General features: G+C 37.7%; 1 protein-coding gene across 5 annotated transcripts in view; it reads left to right on the top strand.

Annotated features, from left to right (window-relative positions):
* Window positions 1-15,334, top strand: part of ERICH1 (glutamate rich 1) — an 88,934-nt gene that overhangs the window by 60,718 nt on the left and 12,882 nt on the right. The window contains exons 4-7 of one of the 5 annotated variants that reach the window (XR_010471150.1): window positions 2,294-2,488; window positions 7,019-7,226; window positions 8,416-8,584; window positions 13,117-14,155. Coding sequence is in view for 1 of the 5 variants with exons in the window: in XM_065056016.1 (XP_064912088.1) it covers window positions 2,294-2,488; window positions 7,019-7,092 (269 nt within the window). In the remaining 4 variants the exon portion in view is untranslated. Of the gene's footprint in view, window positions 1-2,293; window positions 2,489-7,018; window positions 7,612-8,415; window positions 8,585-13,116; window positions 14,156-15,334 lie in introns of those variants that run through there. The other 4 variants (XR_010471147.1, XR_010471148.1, XR_010471149.1 and 1 more) reach the window with 4 other exon arrangements.

Genomic DNA, 15,334 nt, shown 5'->3' with positions numbered 1-15,334 from the left:
CTCTTTTGAACTCAATAAGACATGTGGGTACATAGTATTTGTCCTGTTTTCTGGTGTGTACATGTAAGAATCCACATTAATGTAAGAAACTATGGTCCTAATCTTTTTGTGTCTCTCATTCTTTGAAAATATACATTAGTTGTTCTTTTTAATACATTCCAGTGCACTTGAGTTAAATGTGCTGGTTAAAATGGACCAAATTCTTCTTTCTTGTGCAAGCAAACATCTAGAAGGATGACTTGCTTCCAGAGAGCTTCAAATGAGGACAATAATTGCTATCCTAAACTATTTTTATGCTTATTCTCTCTGAACCAACCTACTTTGAGAACGTTTTCCTTCCCAGGAGATTTATTTGTAATATATAAGGAAATCTAGACAAACGACATCCAAGAGGAAGGAGGAAGATACTGTTGGCACTGGGAAAGTGTGTTGGCATAAAGCACTTGTGAACAAGATGAATGTGAACTGATGTTCACTGCACATTCCATAGCACTTTAAAAAGAATTGCATGGATGTTATCCCTGATGACCTATTGAATGTTCACCTGGCCACTAAATTCCTACTGTGGCTTCCTAAAAAGCTGCTTATATGGTGCTTATGTCGTGAATGCCCTTTAGAAATAATGGGGTTGTCATGGTAAGTATAGTAATGGTCTGTACATACACCAGATTATGTTGGCATCATCTAGAATTAAGTATGTTTTCTTGAGGGCAAGTGTTCTTCAGTTACTCAGCTCAGAACATATCTTTAAAATGATTACTGTCTTACAGAACTGGAAAAAAGTAGTGAACATTTTTTTAAGTACATGGCCTTGCCTGTCTTTGTGGAGCTGAATATTAAACAGCTTACCTGCCTGTACGAGCCCATCTTAAGTCAGAGCTGTCAGCTCCTAGCCCCATAAAATTCATCTTTAGACTACAGAATTACTTTAAAAACCCTTTTAAGATGACCTCAGGGATTTCATGTTATTTTTTTTTTTTCCTTAAGATTTATACATAGAATTTTCTTTGCTTACTGTTAGAATATTTCTGCTGTGTCAGGTCTTCATACTAAGCCTAGTATTCAAAATCCATCCTACTTTCTGGCTGAGGTATTTCCATCACCAAACATAAGAGTTTTATTACTTCAGTGTATGGCTAAGTAAGCTAAACTACGTGCATTTACTATAGTGTAACTGCAGAGTAACTGAGCAAAATTGTAAACTCACTTAACAGTTCTGCTGTTAATACGTGACCCAGAAGAGACACGTGGTAAATCACAGCTGTAGTGCTTGTTGAATTTTAAGAAAAAGTGTTGAGCTTCCAGATTTCCCTGAAAGTCAAATCCAGGTTTTAGCAGTGGTTGGCAGACTGGCTGGCCCTGCTGTCAAACCTGCAGATCAGAGGCTTGAGCAAGTGGGAACTTCAGAATCCGTAGAGAGAAATTCTCAGGTAAAGTTCATCCGCAGATAGATCACATCCATAGATCAGAGTGTGACTCATTTTCTTGTTAGGCAAATCCCAGTTTATATATAGACCTGAAATTATGCTGTTTGCCTTTTCTAGTTGAGTGACTTTAACATTCTCCATTTTTTTTCACATAAAATTGGAAGCCATTTCTTTTAGTAGTGTTTTTAAATGGTCACATCAGATTATATTTCTTGTACTTATGTCAGAAAGCTGAATCAGGAAAAGTTTGTTCTTAGTTGGCTCGCTGGTAAAAACAGAAGAATTATAGGGAGTCTGGTTAAAGAGACAGGCTATGGATTGTTACTGGAATGGAAGAACGAATTCATGCTTTAGTACTGTAGAATCAACATATGTCCTTCTCTGCTGTCTTACATGCTCTAATGTCTGCTTTTTAAATAAAAGCTTAAAATTACAATAATAAGAGAACTGAATGTCTCCAGAAGTGCTTTGCAGTAGTTCCAAGGAGTTGTTCCTTGTCTCCACATTTGTGTACGTTTTTGTAATACGTAGTGTGTAGGAAGCGAGAACACAGTGCATTGACCACCGCGCACTGTCTTCATCACAGCTTCTTCCTATGCTAACCTTGAAAATTCAGATTCCTCTTGCATTCCTGTCACTGTGAATCCCATTGTCCTTTTTCCTTTTTTCAATTTGATACTTTTCCCTCTTAGCATTGCTTTAATTTTTAATGAAAAATGGGAGGAGCAAGCTGCTCTTTAGTACCTGATATTTGGTTGTAAGTTGTACTAAAAAGGGAGATGCTGTCTTCGAAAAGAAAGTATGATTAGAAAAATTCTTTGTGCTCAGTGAATATTTTTAATGTGGTTTTCCAATTGTTTTTCCAGATAAAGCAAAATGCACAGATTCTGCTGTAAATTCAACAGCTGCCCAAGAGCTTTTACGGTGTCTTGAATCTCGCACCATCTCTCCGTCAGATGTGACTCTTCTACATCAGTTGAAATCCCTTGTATTGCTACAGGATATTGAGAGATTGGAGGATGCTTTGAAAACATTCCGAGAACAATCCATGATGACTCCTGGTACGTACCATTCACTCGTGTTCATTCACTGATGTTCTTTTTTGCGTGCATTAAGGTTCAGATTTGTCACAGGAAGTAGTAAAAAATTATATACTGGTAAATATATGCTTATACAAGACTTGAAAGTATAATTCCCACCAAAAATGTGGTGATTTTCCCTGTTTCTTGTTTGATTACAGTCAATACAGAAACTTTTAATACTTCGTAGCAACTATAGAGTGCAAGATGATCCAGGTTCTTAAAACAATATTTTTAAAATCTCAACTGTTTTAAGATTTAATCATATCTAAAGGAAATTTTTAATCCATTCTCTTTGTAGACCTTTTAAATCATGGGAATTAGTTTGTTTGTCTCGGAGTTTTCACTCATCAAGTTAAGGATTAATTTTACATGCATAAGAATCAGTAAAGCCCATTATGTCATTTCTTCTTGGTCACCTGCATGGCTTTGTTTTTGTTTAGATACAAACATCTGATTTAAGTTTCTAAAAATGTGCAGTCAGTCTGTATAATAAATGATATTATTAAGTCATTCATAAGAAGAAAAATTATTCTGTTACTAAATCCCTGAGGCACAAGTCTGATTTCATTTGTGTTCCTTTTGTTCTCTATTATAACCCCTATAATTTTAGTAGAATTTCTTCTTGGCCAGTTAATAGTTCCTCAAGTCAATGTGGGGATCAGCATGTAGTCCATAGAAGGTATAATAATTCATTTTCCAAGTAGTCTTCAATTAAGCAATCATTGTTGCTTATTATTAGTACTTCTGTTGCAGCATCAGCCAAATCTACAAGATGAGCTGAATTTTCTTGCCTCCCAAAGAATTTAATCAGAATTGAGAGGACTTGCTGTGGCACAAGAGAATCTCAAGCATTTTAGATAGTGCTTTGTGTATTTTGAAGACTTCACTGGTAGCAGTGTTGTAAGTAAGATAGTAGCTATCAGAGACTAAGCAAAGACATTCAAAGAAGAGACTACTGCTTGTAACATCATTCAATAATTTGCAGCATAATAGTGGCTAAAGATCCCAGTCAAGACTGGAGCCTACTGCGTGCTGGGCAGTGTAAAAACACAGACGAGAGAAAATTCCTGCCTGTAGAGTTCATAGCTGATACATTTTGAAAAGGACACATTTACAGTAGTGCATAGGTGTTCTCATATTAATAAGTTTACATGTGGAGTATGACAGCCTTTAAGGTTCTAACAGATCTGAAGTATCCACATATACATAGAACAAATTCCTTCTGTGCATTCAAGAATTAATTTCAAGCCTAGACATTTACAAACTAAGTAGGACCCAGCAGGAATAGTGGTAATGGTATTGGCCCTTTATTAAATGACCTAATTCAGCTTCTGTTGATTAAATTAAAACCAAACTGTTGGAGTGACTGCATTCAAGATATTCTTTACAGGCCTTATCTAAATTCTGCTCCATACAGTAGGAATTCAGTGCTGTTCTGCAGCCTTGAGGGAAACTGCTCTATTTACTTTTATATAGCAGAAATGTCAAACTGAAGAGAGAAGACAGAAGGAAGCTACAAACAAGTCCATGCAACTACCCTAATTTTCTGGTGTATGTATTTGTCACTCAAAAAAGCAGAAAACAATTTTCTGAGTGATTTTTAAAATTCATTTATGTTTTTGCTGATACAGCCTGAATTTGTTTACTCTTCCATTTGACTTTTTTTCCTAGTAACTCTTGTCACTCCGGGCTCAATTCTAATCTCATTCCAAGTTCACAGTGTTGTAGCCATAGTAGTTGATTTGATATTCGTGAGGTACAACAACATACGAAAGAGGAAAATACTTTGTTATAAATTATTAAAGGATAATTAAACACCTGCTAGATATTAATTTCCCTCAACAGAGTTTAACAATGCATTCCATTTGTAATTCAGGAATTTCAGTGAATGAGAATATAGTTGTCTGAAATTTTACCTTGAATTAAGCTTTTATTATACTTCTTTTTTCCTAATTTTGTCTCGAAAATAGATCGTCTTGCCCTTTTTTTAATTTTCGATTTCACTTCCAATGAACAGGTGATAAAAGTTAGAATTATTACAAAAAGTTGTTGTCTCAGCAAATTCAAGTTCTTGGTATGGAAATACAGGTTAGGGCTGTTTATGAAGATAAAATGTACAGCACATTACAGTAATCTCAGGGTTTTTTTACAAGTTTGCCTGATTATCTTACCTTTTTTCGGTTTTGTTTAATTTACTGGGGTGTGATGTACTAGAAGAAAAGGTCGTTCCTTATTAACATGATGAAAAGAAAACAAGTTTTCTTAATTTTAGCAAGGTGTTTTATTTTTTACGAAATAAACCTATTTTATTCTCTGTAATTCAAGAAGCAATATGTTAACCCTTCTTCCCATGGTGATGCTTTATTTAAGATGACAGCACCAAAGGAATAATAATGCGTGCCATGTTTTGTTCAGTTTAATCTTTGATTCATGGAAGGAAAGAACAGGCAAAAAATGAGAAGTGATCCATCTCTTTCATGTGAATGTGCATTCTCCATTAGTAAACTTTACAAAGTAAACATACCATTATATATCTTTTATTTCTTCACAAATATATATGGTGATTTAATCTAATTTTCCACTGGAGCTACAAAGTGTCATTTAGCCACTGTGTGCCTACTGATGATAAAACCTGGTTTACTGATGATAAATTTGCTTTTCTTAGTATCTTTTTACAGACCACATAGTGTAAAGCTATGGACTGTCCAAGGTCTGCAGATCACAAATGGAAAACCATTAGCTGGTTCATGACCATGTTTTGGTATTTCCTGCACACCTCTTAGCATGTCATTCAGATTGGGAATCGTGGTTCAACTGAAAGAAAAAAGAAATGATGAAGAAATTAAAAGTTTCTGGTTTATCTTAAGCTCTTAGATCTCAGTATTTGCAGTCTTATCAAAGAAGGGTCTAACAGGGTTGCTGGTAGCGTCTGGAAAAATTTACGGGAAGAGGAGATTGCTAAGGAGATTAAAACAGAAAAATTATCAGTGTTCAAGTATTATCTTTAGCCCTTTTTTTGAAGTCAGAAAACATACCTGAAACGAAGCAACTCTCTAGTTAAGAGATACTGGTGGTTCTGTCTAGTTGTCATTGTCCATCAAGTTACCTTGTACTTTGTGCTTCAGCTTACTCCTTCAGGCTACCTTTGGCTTTGTACTTCAGAGAACATACAAAGCTGAGATTGGCCAAGAGTTTTTGTTTGAATGTGGCTATTTCAAAATGTCATTGTCCTCAGACTGTAGAAAGGAATAAATTGTCCTGTTACTGTTCCCATTTGTTTGGTAATCTTTAACAAAAGGTGCCTACCTCTACTTGAAGTGTTCCGTCAATGCAGGGAAGAGAATGTTGGCAAGTCAAACAGACACGTGTTTCTCATGGTGGGAGCTTGGCTGGTCACGGTCAAAAATTCAGTGGCCATTTGGGGGAGGAGGCCGGACCCCGGCAGCCTGCACGGGCGGTGGGCACAGGAGAGGAGCTGGGAGTGGAGAGAAACTGCAGCTTTGGAAGTGAGGGCTACTTAATTCCCGTTTCACGTCAATTACTAAAGCATAGGTGATCACTTAATTAAAAAAAAAAAGCACCACCTCATTATCTCCTAATTTATGAACTCATTCAGCCTGTACTCATCAGCTTTATTCCATTATCTGTTAACACCCGTTGTTGGTTAGCATCAAGTCTCAAATATACTCTTCCCTTGTTGCCTAGGAAATTATCACCCACAGAAGAGCCAGAAGCTTCTTTTAACTGCCTTTTTTTGGAGAATTGTCCTTTATATATGTCTCCATTGTGGAGGGTGGGGGATACATTTTGCGGACCAGAAGTAATAGAGTGACTGTGTGTGCCAACAATGCACAGACTGGGTATACAGAGGCCCTAAAATGATTAAATTTAACCTTTCTTTTGAATGAACATTCAAAGAAAAGGAAATTAAATGTGAAAGCTATATTAGCATAACATTATAGAATCATCTTAAATGTGATATTATGTGATAAGTACTGTAGAAAGTCCTGTCATTAAAAATAAATGAAGTCACATACATAACCTCTGAATTAAGACAGAAGCTATGGCATTTTGAGGCTTTAATGCAGCTATCTATATTAGACGACTCATTTTCAAATGAGGCTTCTACGTGCTACTGTAAGTTAAATAATAAAGTGTGAAATTACTCTCCAGACAGGAAGAAGCACAGAAGATTGCATTCTTTTAGCCTTACCCATATGATCACGTCATTTCAATCTCCTTTTTTTCTGAATTATTGAATCATAACAAACAGGACATTCCAAAATATAGAAATAAAATTGTTTCTTATACAAATAATTGACCTCCTAAAAGAAGATGCACCTGTTTATGTAGAAATGTATATGTCTTAGTCTTCAGGCTCCAATATCTGCATTGATTTTACTGGAGTGCTAATATTGAATGGAAACGGATGTTCACACAAGTCGTTTTCTTTGATGTTCAGAAATACCACAGAGGTATTTCAAAAGGAATGTGTTTTTTTTGTTTCAGATCACACCAAGATAGTCACATCTCTGTTTCACTACTGGATTACAGATATCCTTCCTGTGAAGAACAGGAAATAAAACCTTACCCGTGTCCATGTTGTCCATCTCAACCACGACACCATGTCCACAGAATTTAAATTTAATATACAAACTCTTAATCGGGTAGCGATTGGTCAGGAAGAGCAGTGTCCATACACATTCTACACCTTCAGGTAAATGAATTACTTTTCTGTGTTACAAACTCCAGAAGACAATAAACAGGGCATGACTACATGTGATTTTTGTGTTTGGTTGGTCAAGAACATAAGCTGTGTGGCCTGAGTCTTCAGCTGGATTGGTATGCTCATTGCACTTTGGGATAAGGGACTTGTCTGGAATGATAAAGTCTATATCAAGTATTTTGTTTAAGAAGTATAGTATTTTGTTGTTGTTGTTTATAATTTGATTGTTCCTTTATGGAAAGTTTATTTCTTGACTTTTCTTGTTTACCTGATATATCCGTTTACCTAAAACCCAGAAACACGTCTTTATATTTAAGCAACAATATGTCTTAGGAATGTATTTTTGCTGAATAAACTGCTAAATTACGGAAACAGATGAATGTCTGCCTGTGGGTCATGTAGGTACTGTTTGGAGTTATGCAGAAACTTATGTGGCATTTTCAGAACTTCTGTGGCTCAGCCTGTGACAATCCCATGGGCATCACTGACTGCAGAATTATGGGACTGGGTTCTCTCACTGATTACTATGTTGTCGCTCTGCAACTGAATTTGTCCATGTGTAGATGATACAGTAAATAATGTCTGTGGTTAGAAAATGTTTCAGAAGAGTGAAGAAAGAAATGCTTCATAAGTGAGAGGCTCCTGTCTCAGCTGAATCATTCACCTCAGAGCAAACCGTTCCTCAAATCTTAGTGTATTAGCTTCCTCATCAGTAGGATAGGGCAACGTATTTATCTCTTCCAACATGTGCTTGGAAATACATTACTGACAAGTCTATATAAACATTGTGTGGGGTTATTGTTTGTTTGTTGTTTGTTTGGGGTTTTTTTAAATTATATTGCCTGATATATCCTATTGCAAGGCAATAGTTTTTAGTGATGCTCAAAAATGTGTAATAAAAATACAATCGTACCTCTTTCTCATTAATTGAAGAAGTTAGAAGTGGTTCAGTAACATGCCAAAGGATTGCAGAGGCAGAAGAAGTGGTCTTATGGCTAAGGCAGCTGTGTGCAGCTCAGCAGAACTTGAGTTAGGTCTGTATTGACTAAGAAATATATTTAAACCAGACTTCACAGAGGGGAAATGAATAGTTTGTTCCCTGTTTTAATGCTTCTGACTTGCTAACGCATAGGCACTGAACCGTAGCTGTGACTTTTCACTGAGATTCTATATGCCTCAGTCCCACATCTGCAGAATGAAGAAAATACCTCTTGAATGTGAAGTACCTGGATATTCTATTGACAGACCCCACAGGAAATTAATCACTTCATCCTCAGATTAAGGTTTGAATGTCATGCAGTAAATGAGGCCAAGGAACTGCACAAAAAGGATATGCAGCAATTCATTAGGTAAGCTTCATCTGTCCTATACTGTGAACATGAAAAAATAAATGAGATAATGTAATTAAAGACAGTATTTTGAAACACGGGTACAAAACATGTCAAATTAGGACTGTACAAAGAGCTGTAGCGTCTGCATTTCCTGACGCTTGAGTGACTGTCCCGAGGGATGTTATAAGTCTGCTGCCTTGGGTGGACCCCGGGAGCTGGGGATCCTCCTTCTCCTCTGGATCCCAGGCTGGTGCACCTGGAGACCTGGGTGTCTCTCCATCCCACGCCGGCAGAGGTGACTGCAGGTTTCAGGTTTCCAGGTTCAGCTGGTGGTTCGGCTCAGCATGTATGTCAGGGACGTGTCCCCAGGCAGACATGATGCTCGCATGGCGGGCTGCACAGGCTGCCAGGGATGGGGCACTGCTTTTAGTAACACCCATGAGTAACCTTGCCAGGACTCACGTAAAACGCAGGCAGAGCTGTCTTCTCCGACTGGCTGCAACTGAAATTCACAAGTGACCACACACCTGCCCTTCCCTTCCCAGATTCACAAGCGCACCCCCATTCACAGATCCCTTGAATACCAGCCCAGGCCCCCAGCCTCTCTGGATCCTGCCTGGATCCTGGGCCCTCTAACCAGCCCTGCGGGTCTCCTGCTCACCTGCTTGTCCAGCTTGGCATGCACTGTCACACGTTCACACACTCATCTCACAAGCACTCACACACTCGTCTCACAGCTTTGTTTAATGCTTTCATTTCTTTATTATTCCTGTTGCAGTGTTTGGCCACTTTGCACAATATTAAAGTGATTTTTTAAATTACGCTGATTTTTAAATATTATAAGCTGCATACAGAGGAGCAGCTTTGGATCTCATTGCCAAACAGAAATATTTAGTACTATCAGTAGTCTAATCCGAAAACGTGACTAAAATTTTGCAGGTCAAAAATGTACTTTGCTTGAATTGAGTAATAATGGGGAAAAGCCTCCTTTCAGTCTCCTTTTTTTCTTTAACTGCTGTAAGAGCCTTATATTCCATGCAGAAATCAGCTGGTTCTAACAAAGCAAGCCTGGGAACAGTTTCAGAGCACAGCTAGTTAGAGCCAGTGATATCTGATGTCTTTGTAAATGACCTGCAATATGAGCTGAATTGTACACTTATCAAACCTGCCACTATTATGCTAACACGGATTATAAAGAGTAAATGATAAAGTAAAATCTGAGATGTTGGAGAGTTTAGAAAATTGGACCAAATTCAGACAGATAAATTGTAGATTGGCGTTGTAGATAAACGCAGTCGCGTAAGAGTATATTTGTTTCTGAAACAAGCATCATGCCAACAGTGGTGTGCTGAACAGCAACATGCATAGGGACACTTGAAAGCAATGCACAGCAGAACACAAGAAAGGTCCAGTTTAAAAGCAAGCTGTATGGACATTACTCATCCTATAACAATAACAATTAGGCAATGTACTAAAAATGGTAGGAGGAAGGATTGTTTTGTTCCCTGTTCAACATTTGCAGTCAAAAAGATTTCATACACCAGAATTTTAATACCTGGTCACTTTTCTGTGCTGCTTCTCTGAAAGAAATCCTTACGCCTGTTGTGGTTTATCTGAGTAGCAGTATAACCAACACAACTGGAATATGAAAACTAGAGAATTTAAATTAATATCCACCAATGAACAGTGTGGTTTGCCTTTCACTGTACATGGCTCTTTCAGCATAGCAATGAAACATTTATTGCTTTGGATTTCCATGCTAAACTAATAAATGGCAAAGGAGATGGCCGTGAAGTTTTCCTTCATCCTCATCATTCAGCTTAGTCAGTGTAGAGTATCATAGAATTTCTGAGGCATGGAAGAGTTTTTAGTGGACTTTGCATCAGAGAACTTCATATTGAACTGTACACACACTGTGATCAGCATATTTCAAACTTCTGGGAAGACAGAATTTAAGCATTTTGTTTTTAAAAACTACATGGACTTCAATAGTTAGAAGAATTTAAGGATCAACTAGGAAGTAGCCTACATGTGGCTTCAAGAATTAACTTTCTAGTTGCATAATTAAACATTACACAGCAAGAAAGGAACAGCAGCACAGTGGGAGAGAATTCGGGCTCTGAGTAGGTGGTGGTCCCTTCCCAAGAAAAACCACAGGGGCTGAAGTAGTTTTGGGCATCTGTAGTAGTGAATATCTGGTCACTACATCTATATGCAAAGATAAAAGTTCAAAGCCATTTTCTCTATGTATAGATACACGTTTTATTCTCAAAATTGCCTGTAAGACCTTAATTATTCTCTTTTGTGGATGTTTAATGTGGGAATCATCCTCTAATGTTACAGGTTTTTACTGCTTCGTAAGTGGTGCAGTATTTTATATAGTACTTTACAATCATGTGGAGCTATCAATTCCTTAATGTGTTTTCTGTGACAGCTGGCTTTTCTCCCCTGCACCAGTGCAAGGGAGCACTGCTCAGTAGGCTGCATCTCTGAAATGACATCTGGGAGAACAAAAAAACAAAAAGCTTTTAAAAAGAAAAAGAGACTAGGAAGGAAAAAAGTGGTGAGTGGCAGCATGAAGGCAGAAAATTTTCTCTTTGACTGAAGAAAACATATTTCATCCAGTAATATCTGGTATATTAGAAAACTAGTCGACAGAGGTAGAGTGGGAAGTGGTGTGTGTTATGCTTGTACAGTGTGCTGCACATTAGGTGTGACAACAAGGAGTGGTACTGACAAAAACAGGAAGAGGTTGGAAAAATGCATTATGCTTAATATTTAGGCCAACCTCGGGTTATAGCTATGTATATCTTGTGATTAATTGCTTCAGTCCTAGATTGCACTAAGGAGGGCTGCATTGCACATGTTTATGCGGCTCATTTGGCTTCACTGTTAACTACTTTATCCTCTGCATTGCATCCAAGTAAATTTTGTTGAATAGGCTAATTGTATTGTCTGAGTATTTCACAATTTTTAATATATGTTTTCCTTAGATGAAAAAAATATGTATTTTTAAACTGCTAGATATATGGTGAACTAAGCCATGGGGGAAAAACAGTACATAAGTATAAAGAAAAAGCAGAAATTTACAAATGGTGTTTGTGTTTCCTCTCTCTCACGATCTGGGAAAGAACAATATATTCTGTGATTACTTGAAAACAGTGTAAATGCACCACAGCCAGTCAAGGTCAAGTATAGCTTTAATAAGGACATCCTCCAAGTTGAGTGCTTAACTTTGTAGAATTAATAGTCTGTACACATTTATAAAATGTATAAGCAAGCGGTAGTTCTCTTTTACAGTATTACTGCAGTGCTACATCCTGGTTTAGGGTACATAATAATTAAAAAAAAAAAAGTGTTATCTAAGATTGAAGAGGACTATGCAAAAATAGAGAAGCAATGGATCTGTGGTTCAATACCTTCTTTTCTGTTGCATCAACTACAGACTGGTTTCTTCACCTTCAAAATCCTTGCCCATCTTCTCAGTCCCTTAGCGCACAGATGATTCCTCCATCCTCTCAGCCGCTGGAACCAGCTTCTGTCACCCACTTGCTGCATTTTCAGATGAACACATTTGTGCTTTTCCCACAGTGCCTTTCCCAGCTCTCTGCAGAGCAGTGTTCCTTTTGTTCTACTTCTGTTCTTTAGAACACTCCTTTGCCATCATGCTGCCAAAAAGCTTAGCAACAGCTGGGTCAGTAGTGTGCTAAGCCAACTACCTGCTGTGCTGAGTAATGTTGCTGTGTTGTATCTGTTTACTCCCACATCAATCTGCCTGTTTTCTCCTCTGTTTTCTCCTTTCTTGAACTAGAAGCCATTCGAGGCAGGATCTGGCCTGCTGCTCAGTCCCCAGCACAGTGAATTTCTATTACATCTGAGGTGCCAGTGTGCCACACAGTATCACAGTATGTTTGGGATTGGAAGGGACCTCAAAAGATCATTATATTCCAGGGGAATATAATAGGCCTAACTACAATCAAGAACATGCTAGAACATGTAAGCAAGGCTGCCAATAGTTAAAAATGGTGTAATTTTACGTTGCACACATGATCAGTCTGGTAAGACAGGGGCCTGGTTCTCCCTAGTGGACACTTGGGAGGCCGTGTTTATCTGCAGCTTGCTGAGGAGAGCTTGGAGGCAGCCGGGCTGGGATTCGTTTCTTCTGATTTCAGATGTCTACAGTGTCTACCGAGCTGCCTTAAAGAACTTTATAATCACTGGGATGAGATAAGTACTTGTACAGCCCAATAGAACTGATTGCATCTCAATATCTTTTAGCAAAAGAACAATGGTACAAATAGGAGAACTTAAGTCTTTTGGTTGACTGTTACGGCAGCATAAACAGGTAAGTCAGATGGAAACATCTGCATTGCAGGCATCTGGATCTTGTAAAAAATATCATTTACTGCATCTGAGAAAGGGACAGGAGCATACATGTCTCATGACCAAAACGTCCCCTGCTCCTGGTGCTGGTCTGGCAATGGCAAGCTCCTTCAACTTGTACAGGGCTGTGACCCGCCTCTCCTTTCTGCTTTCATATTTTCTCTTAGGAAGCCGTTGCCTGGGAGTGTAAAAGGGAGAAGGAGAAGAGTAAGGAGCTGTTGTACAGCCGTAATTGGAACTCACCCAACATGATCTGAGGAGGTGCTTCTCCTGCTCTTCCTCTTGTTCCCTTCATGTGATCATGCACAAAGTGGCCTCCATCTCTTCTCAGGCAGGCTCAGTAAAAGATTGCTGTGTAATTGATTCCTCCTCCCAGTAGCGCTAAGTAAAAGCAAATATAAATGCACAGAGGAGTAACCATTGCTAGGAAGATCAAACGGATCACCCATTGCTTGTGTTCTAGAGAGTGAATCAATAGCAAACATATTTTTTCAGCATCACAGGTGTAATCACCGAACTCTGTAGGCCCAGCAATAGCTGTTTGATCTCTGTCTGGCATGTTGGAGCTTAAAATGAAGGTCATATTCAAATCTGATTGGAATTCAGGGTAGGCATCTTAGCTTATTACCATTATTATAGTGCTAGATTCTACTTACATTGGTAAACAGTTTAAAATACTTGACATGTTATTCAATTAAATCAGTGATTGCTAACTGACAGACCAAAGTGCATTGATTTTTCCAACCACATTAAACTAAGTACATGGCACAGTGTTTCATTAGCCTGTCTGCTTAACCCTTTCACATTTAATTCAATTACCCAGTATAAAATTAAAGTGTAAAATATTTAATAATTCTGGATTTCTAAATTAGAAGGCATTGCAAGGATATATTCATCTCAATAGTTTCTGACATATATTTATTACTGGGTGATTTACAGTCTGCTATATATCATGTTGTTATCCAGACGGCAAAAGTCACTCAGAAAGTTTTTTCTCTGTATTCACTCAGTAAATGGACACATTCATAGAGCGTAAGATTAAAAGGACATGAGATTATATTTTTTGACCCCATCCAGATCCCTGCTCATAAATTTTCCTTTTACTTCAGGGTGAAGACCAGTAACTTGAGACTGACAAAAGCACAATTTGTGTATTTTGCTAGAGCAAGTCTTCTGCAGAGACAGGCAAGGTTGGTTTAAAGACATCAAGAAATGAAGACTTAGCCCCTTCTCTGGTGTTTTATTCCAGAACTCAACCACTCTGACGGTTAGAAACATGCCTTATTTTAAATTTTAATTTGTGTAGGTCTAACATTCAGCCATTAGTTCTTGGTATGCTTTCCTTCACTAGATTAAGTAGTCCCTCAGTAGCCACTATTTTCTGTCTATGAAAATTTTCAAACACTGTAATCAAGCTACAATGCAACTTCCTTTTTGCTACCCTGAACATTATCTGCTTAAGTGATTTGCTTTAAGGCATTTCCTACAGCCTTCAAATTGTTTTTGCGGCTCTCTTGTACATTCTTCCCTTTTTTTTTCCCACCATTTAGAGAACAAGTGTGCTGGAACTGCACATAGAACTTAATTTAACATCTCAGCAGTGCCAGCTTTTGTACTGACTACTCCATTGTTTGTGGGTCCATTTTTTGCCATAGGATTGTATAGGGAGTCCATGTTGAATTATTAGTCATAGTAGACAAGTATTCTTGACATGTATTGCTTTCCAGGATTTAGTTCCTGGTTCCGTACTTCTTAAATGCCTGACTTTCTGTTTGGCCATATTAACATGAATTTTCTTTGATTGTGTCTAGATTAGTAAGTGATGGATTGTTTTGTGTTGCTGTACTGCTTTCATTAGTCTCAACTATCTGCGAATGTTGGTGTCGTCTGCAGATTTTACCACAATGACTTTATGTTTACTTACAGATCATTAATAAAAATGCTGAGCAGTGTCAAGCACTAGTACTGATCTTTGTGGGATCCAAAGAGAAGTAACATCATTCAATCATTATTCCCTATTTATAACTTTTTTTGAAAACAGAAAACTGAGATAACCTAGCAGATTTCTTATGGATTTAATGTGTACTTTATTGTCTTAGGTGCTTTTTTGTTTTGATCAGGAAGTCTTGTGGCACTAGATAACTTCACAGGAGTATAAATAGCACAAGGTGTAATGGTTGTCTGCTGCTGTCAACAAGTATTTCTTCAGTTTCCTACAAGAACAAGCTTTACTTTTTTTAGGTAAGGATAAGAGTCTAAACTAAAGACACTGTACAAGAAGCTATAGAATTGTGTTTTACAGTCTGTTAAAGGGAAAGCAGAGTAATTGAAAAAGTGTTCAAAGCAAATAGCCTCTAAAATTTGTCCTATGTGTTTTTAATTTAT

The sequence above is a fragment of the Columba livia genome, chromosome 3, assembly GCF_036013475.1.
Source record: "Columba livia isolate bColLiv1 breed racing homer chromosome 3, bColLiv1.pat.W.v2, whole genome shotgun sequence".
NCBI lineage: Eukaryota > Metazoa > Chordata > Aves > Columbiformes > Columbidae > Columba > Columba livia.
Note: the sequence above shows the minus strand (reverse complement) of the source record. Positions and strands in the feature narration are given on the sequence as shown.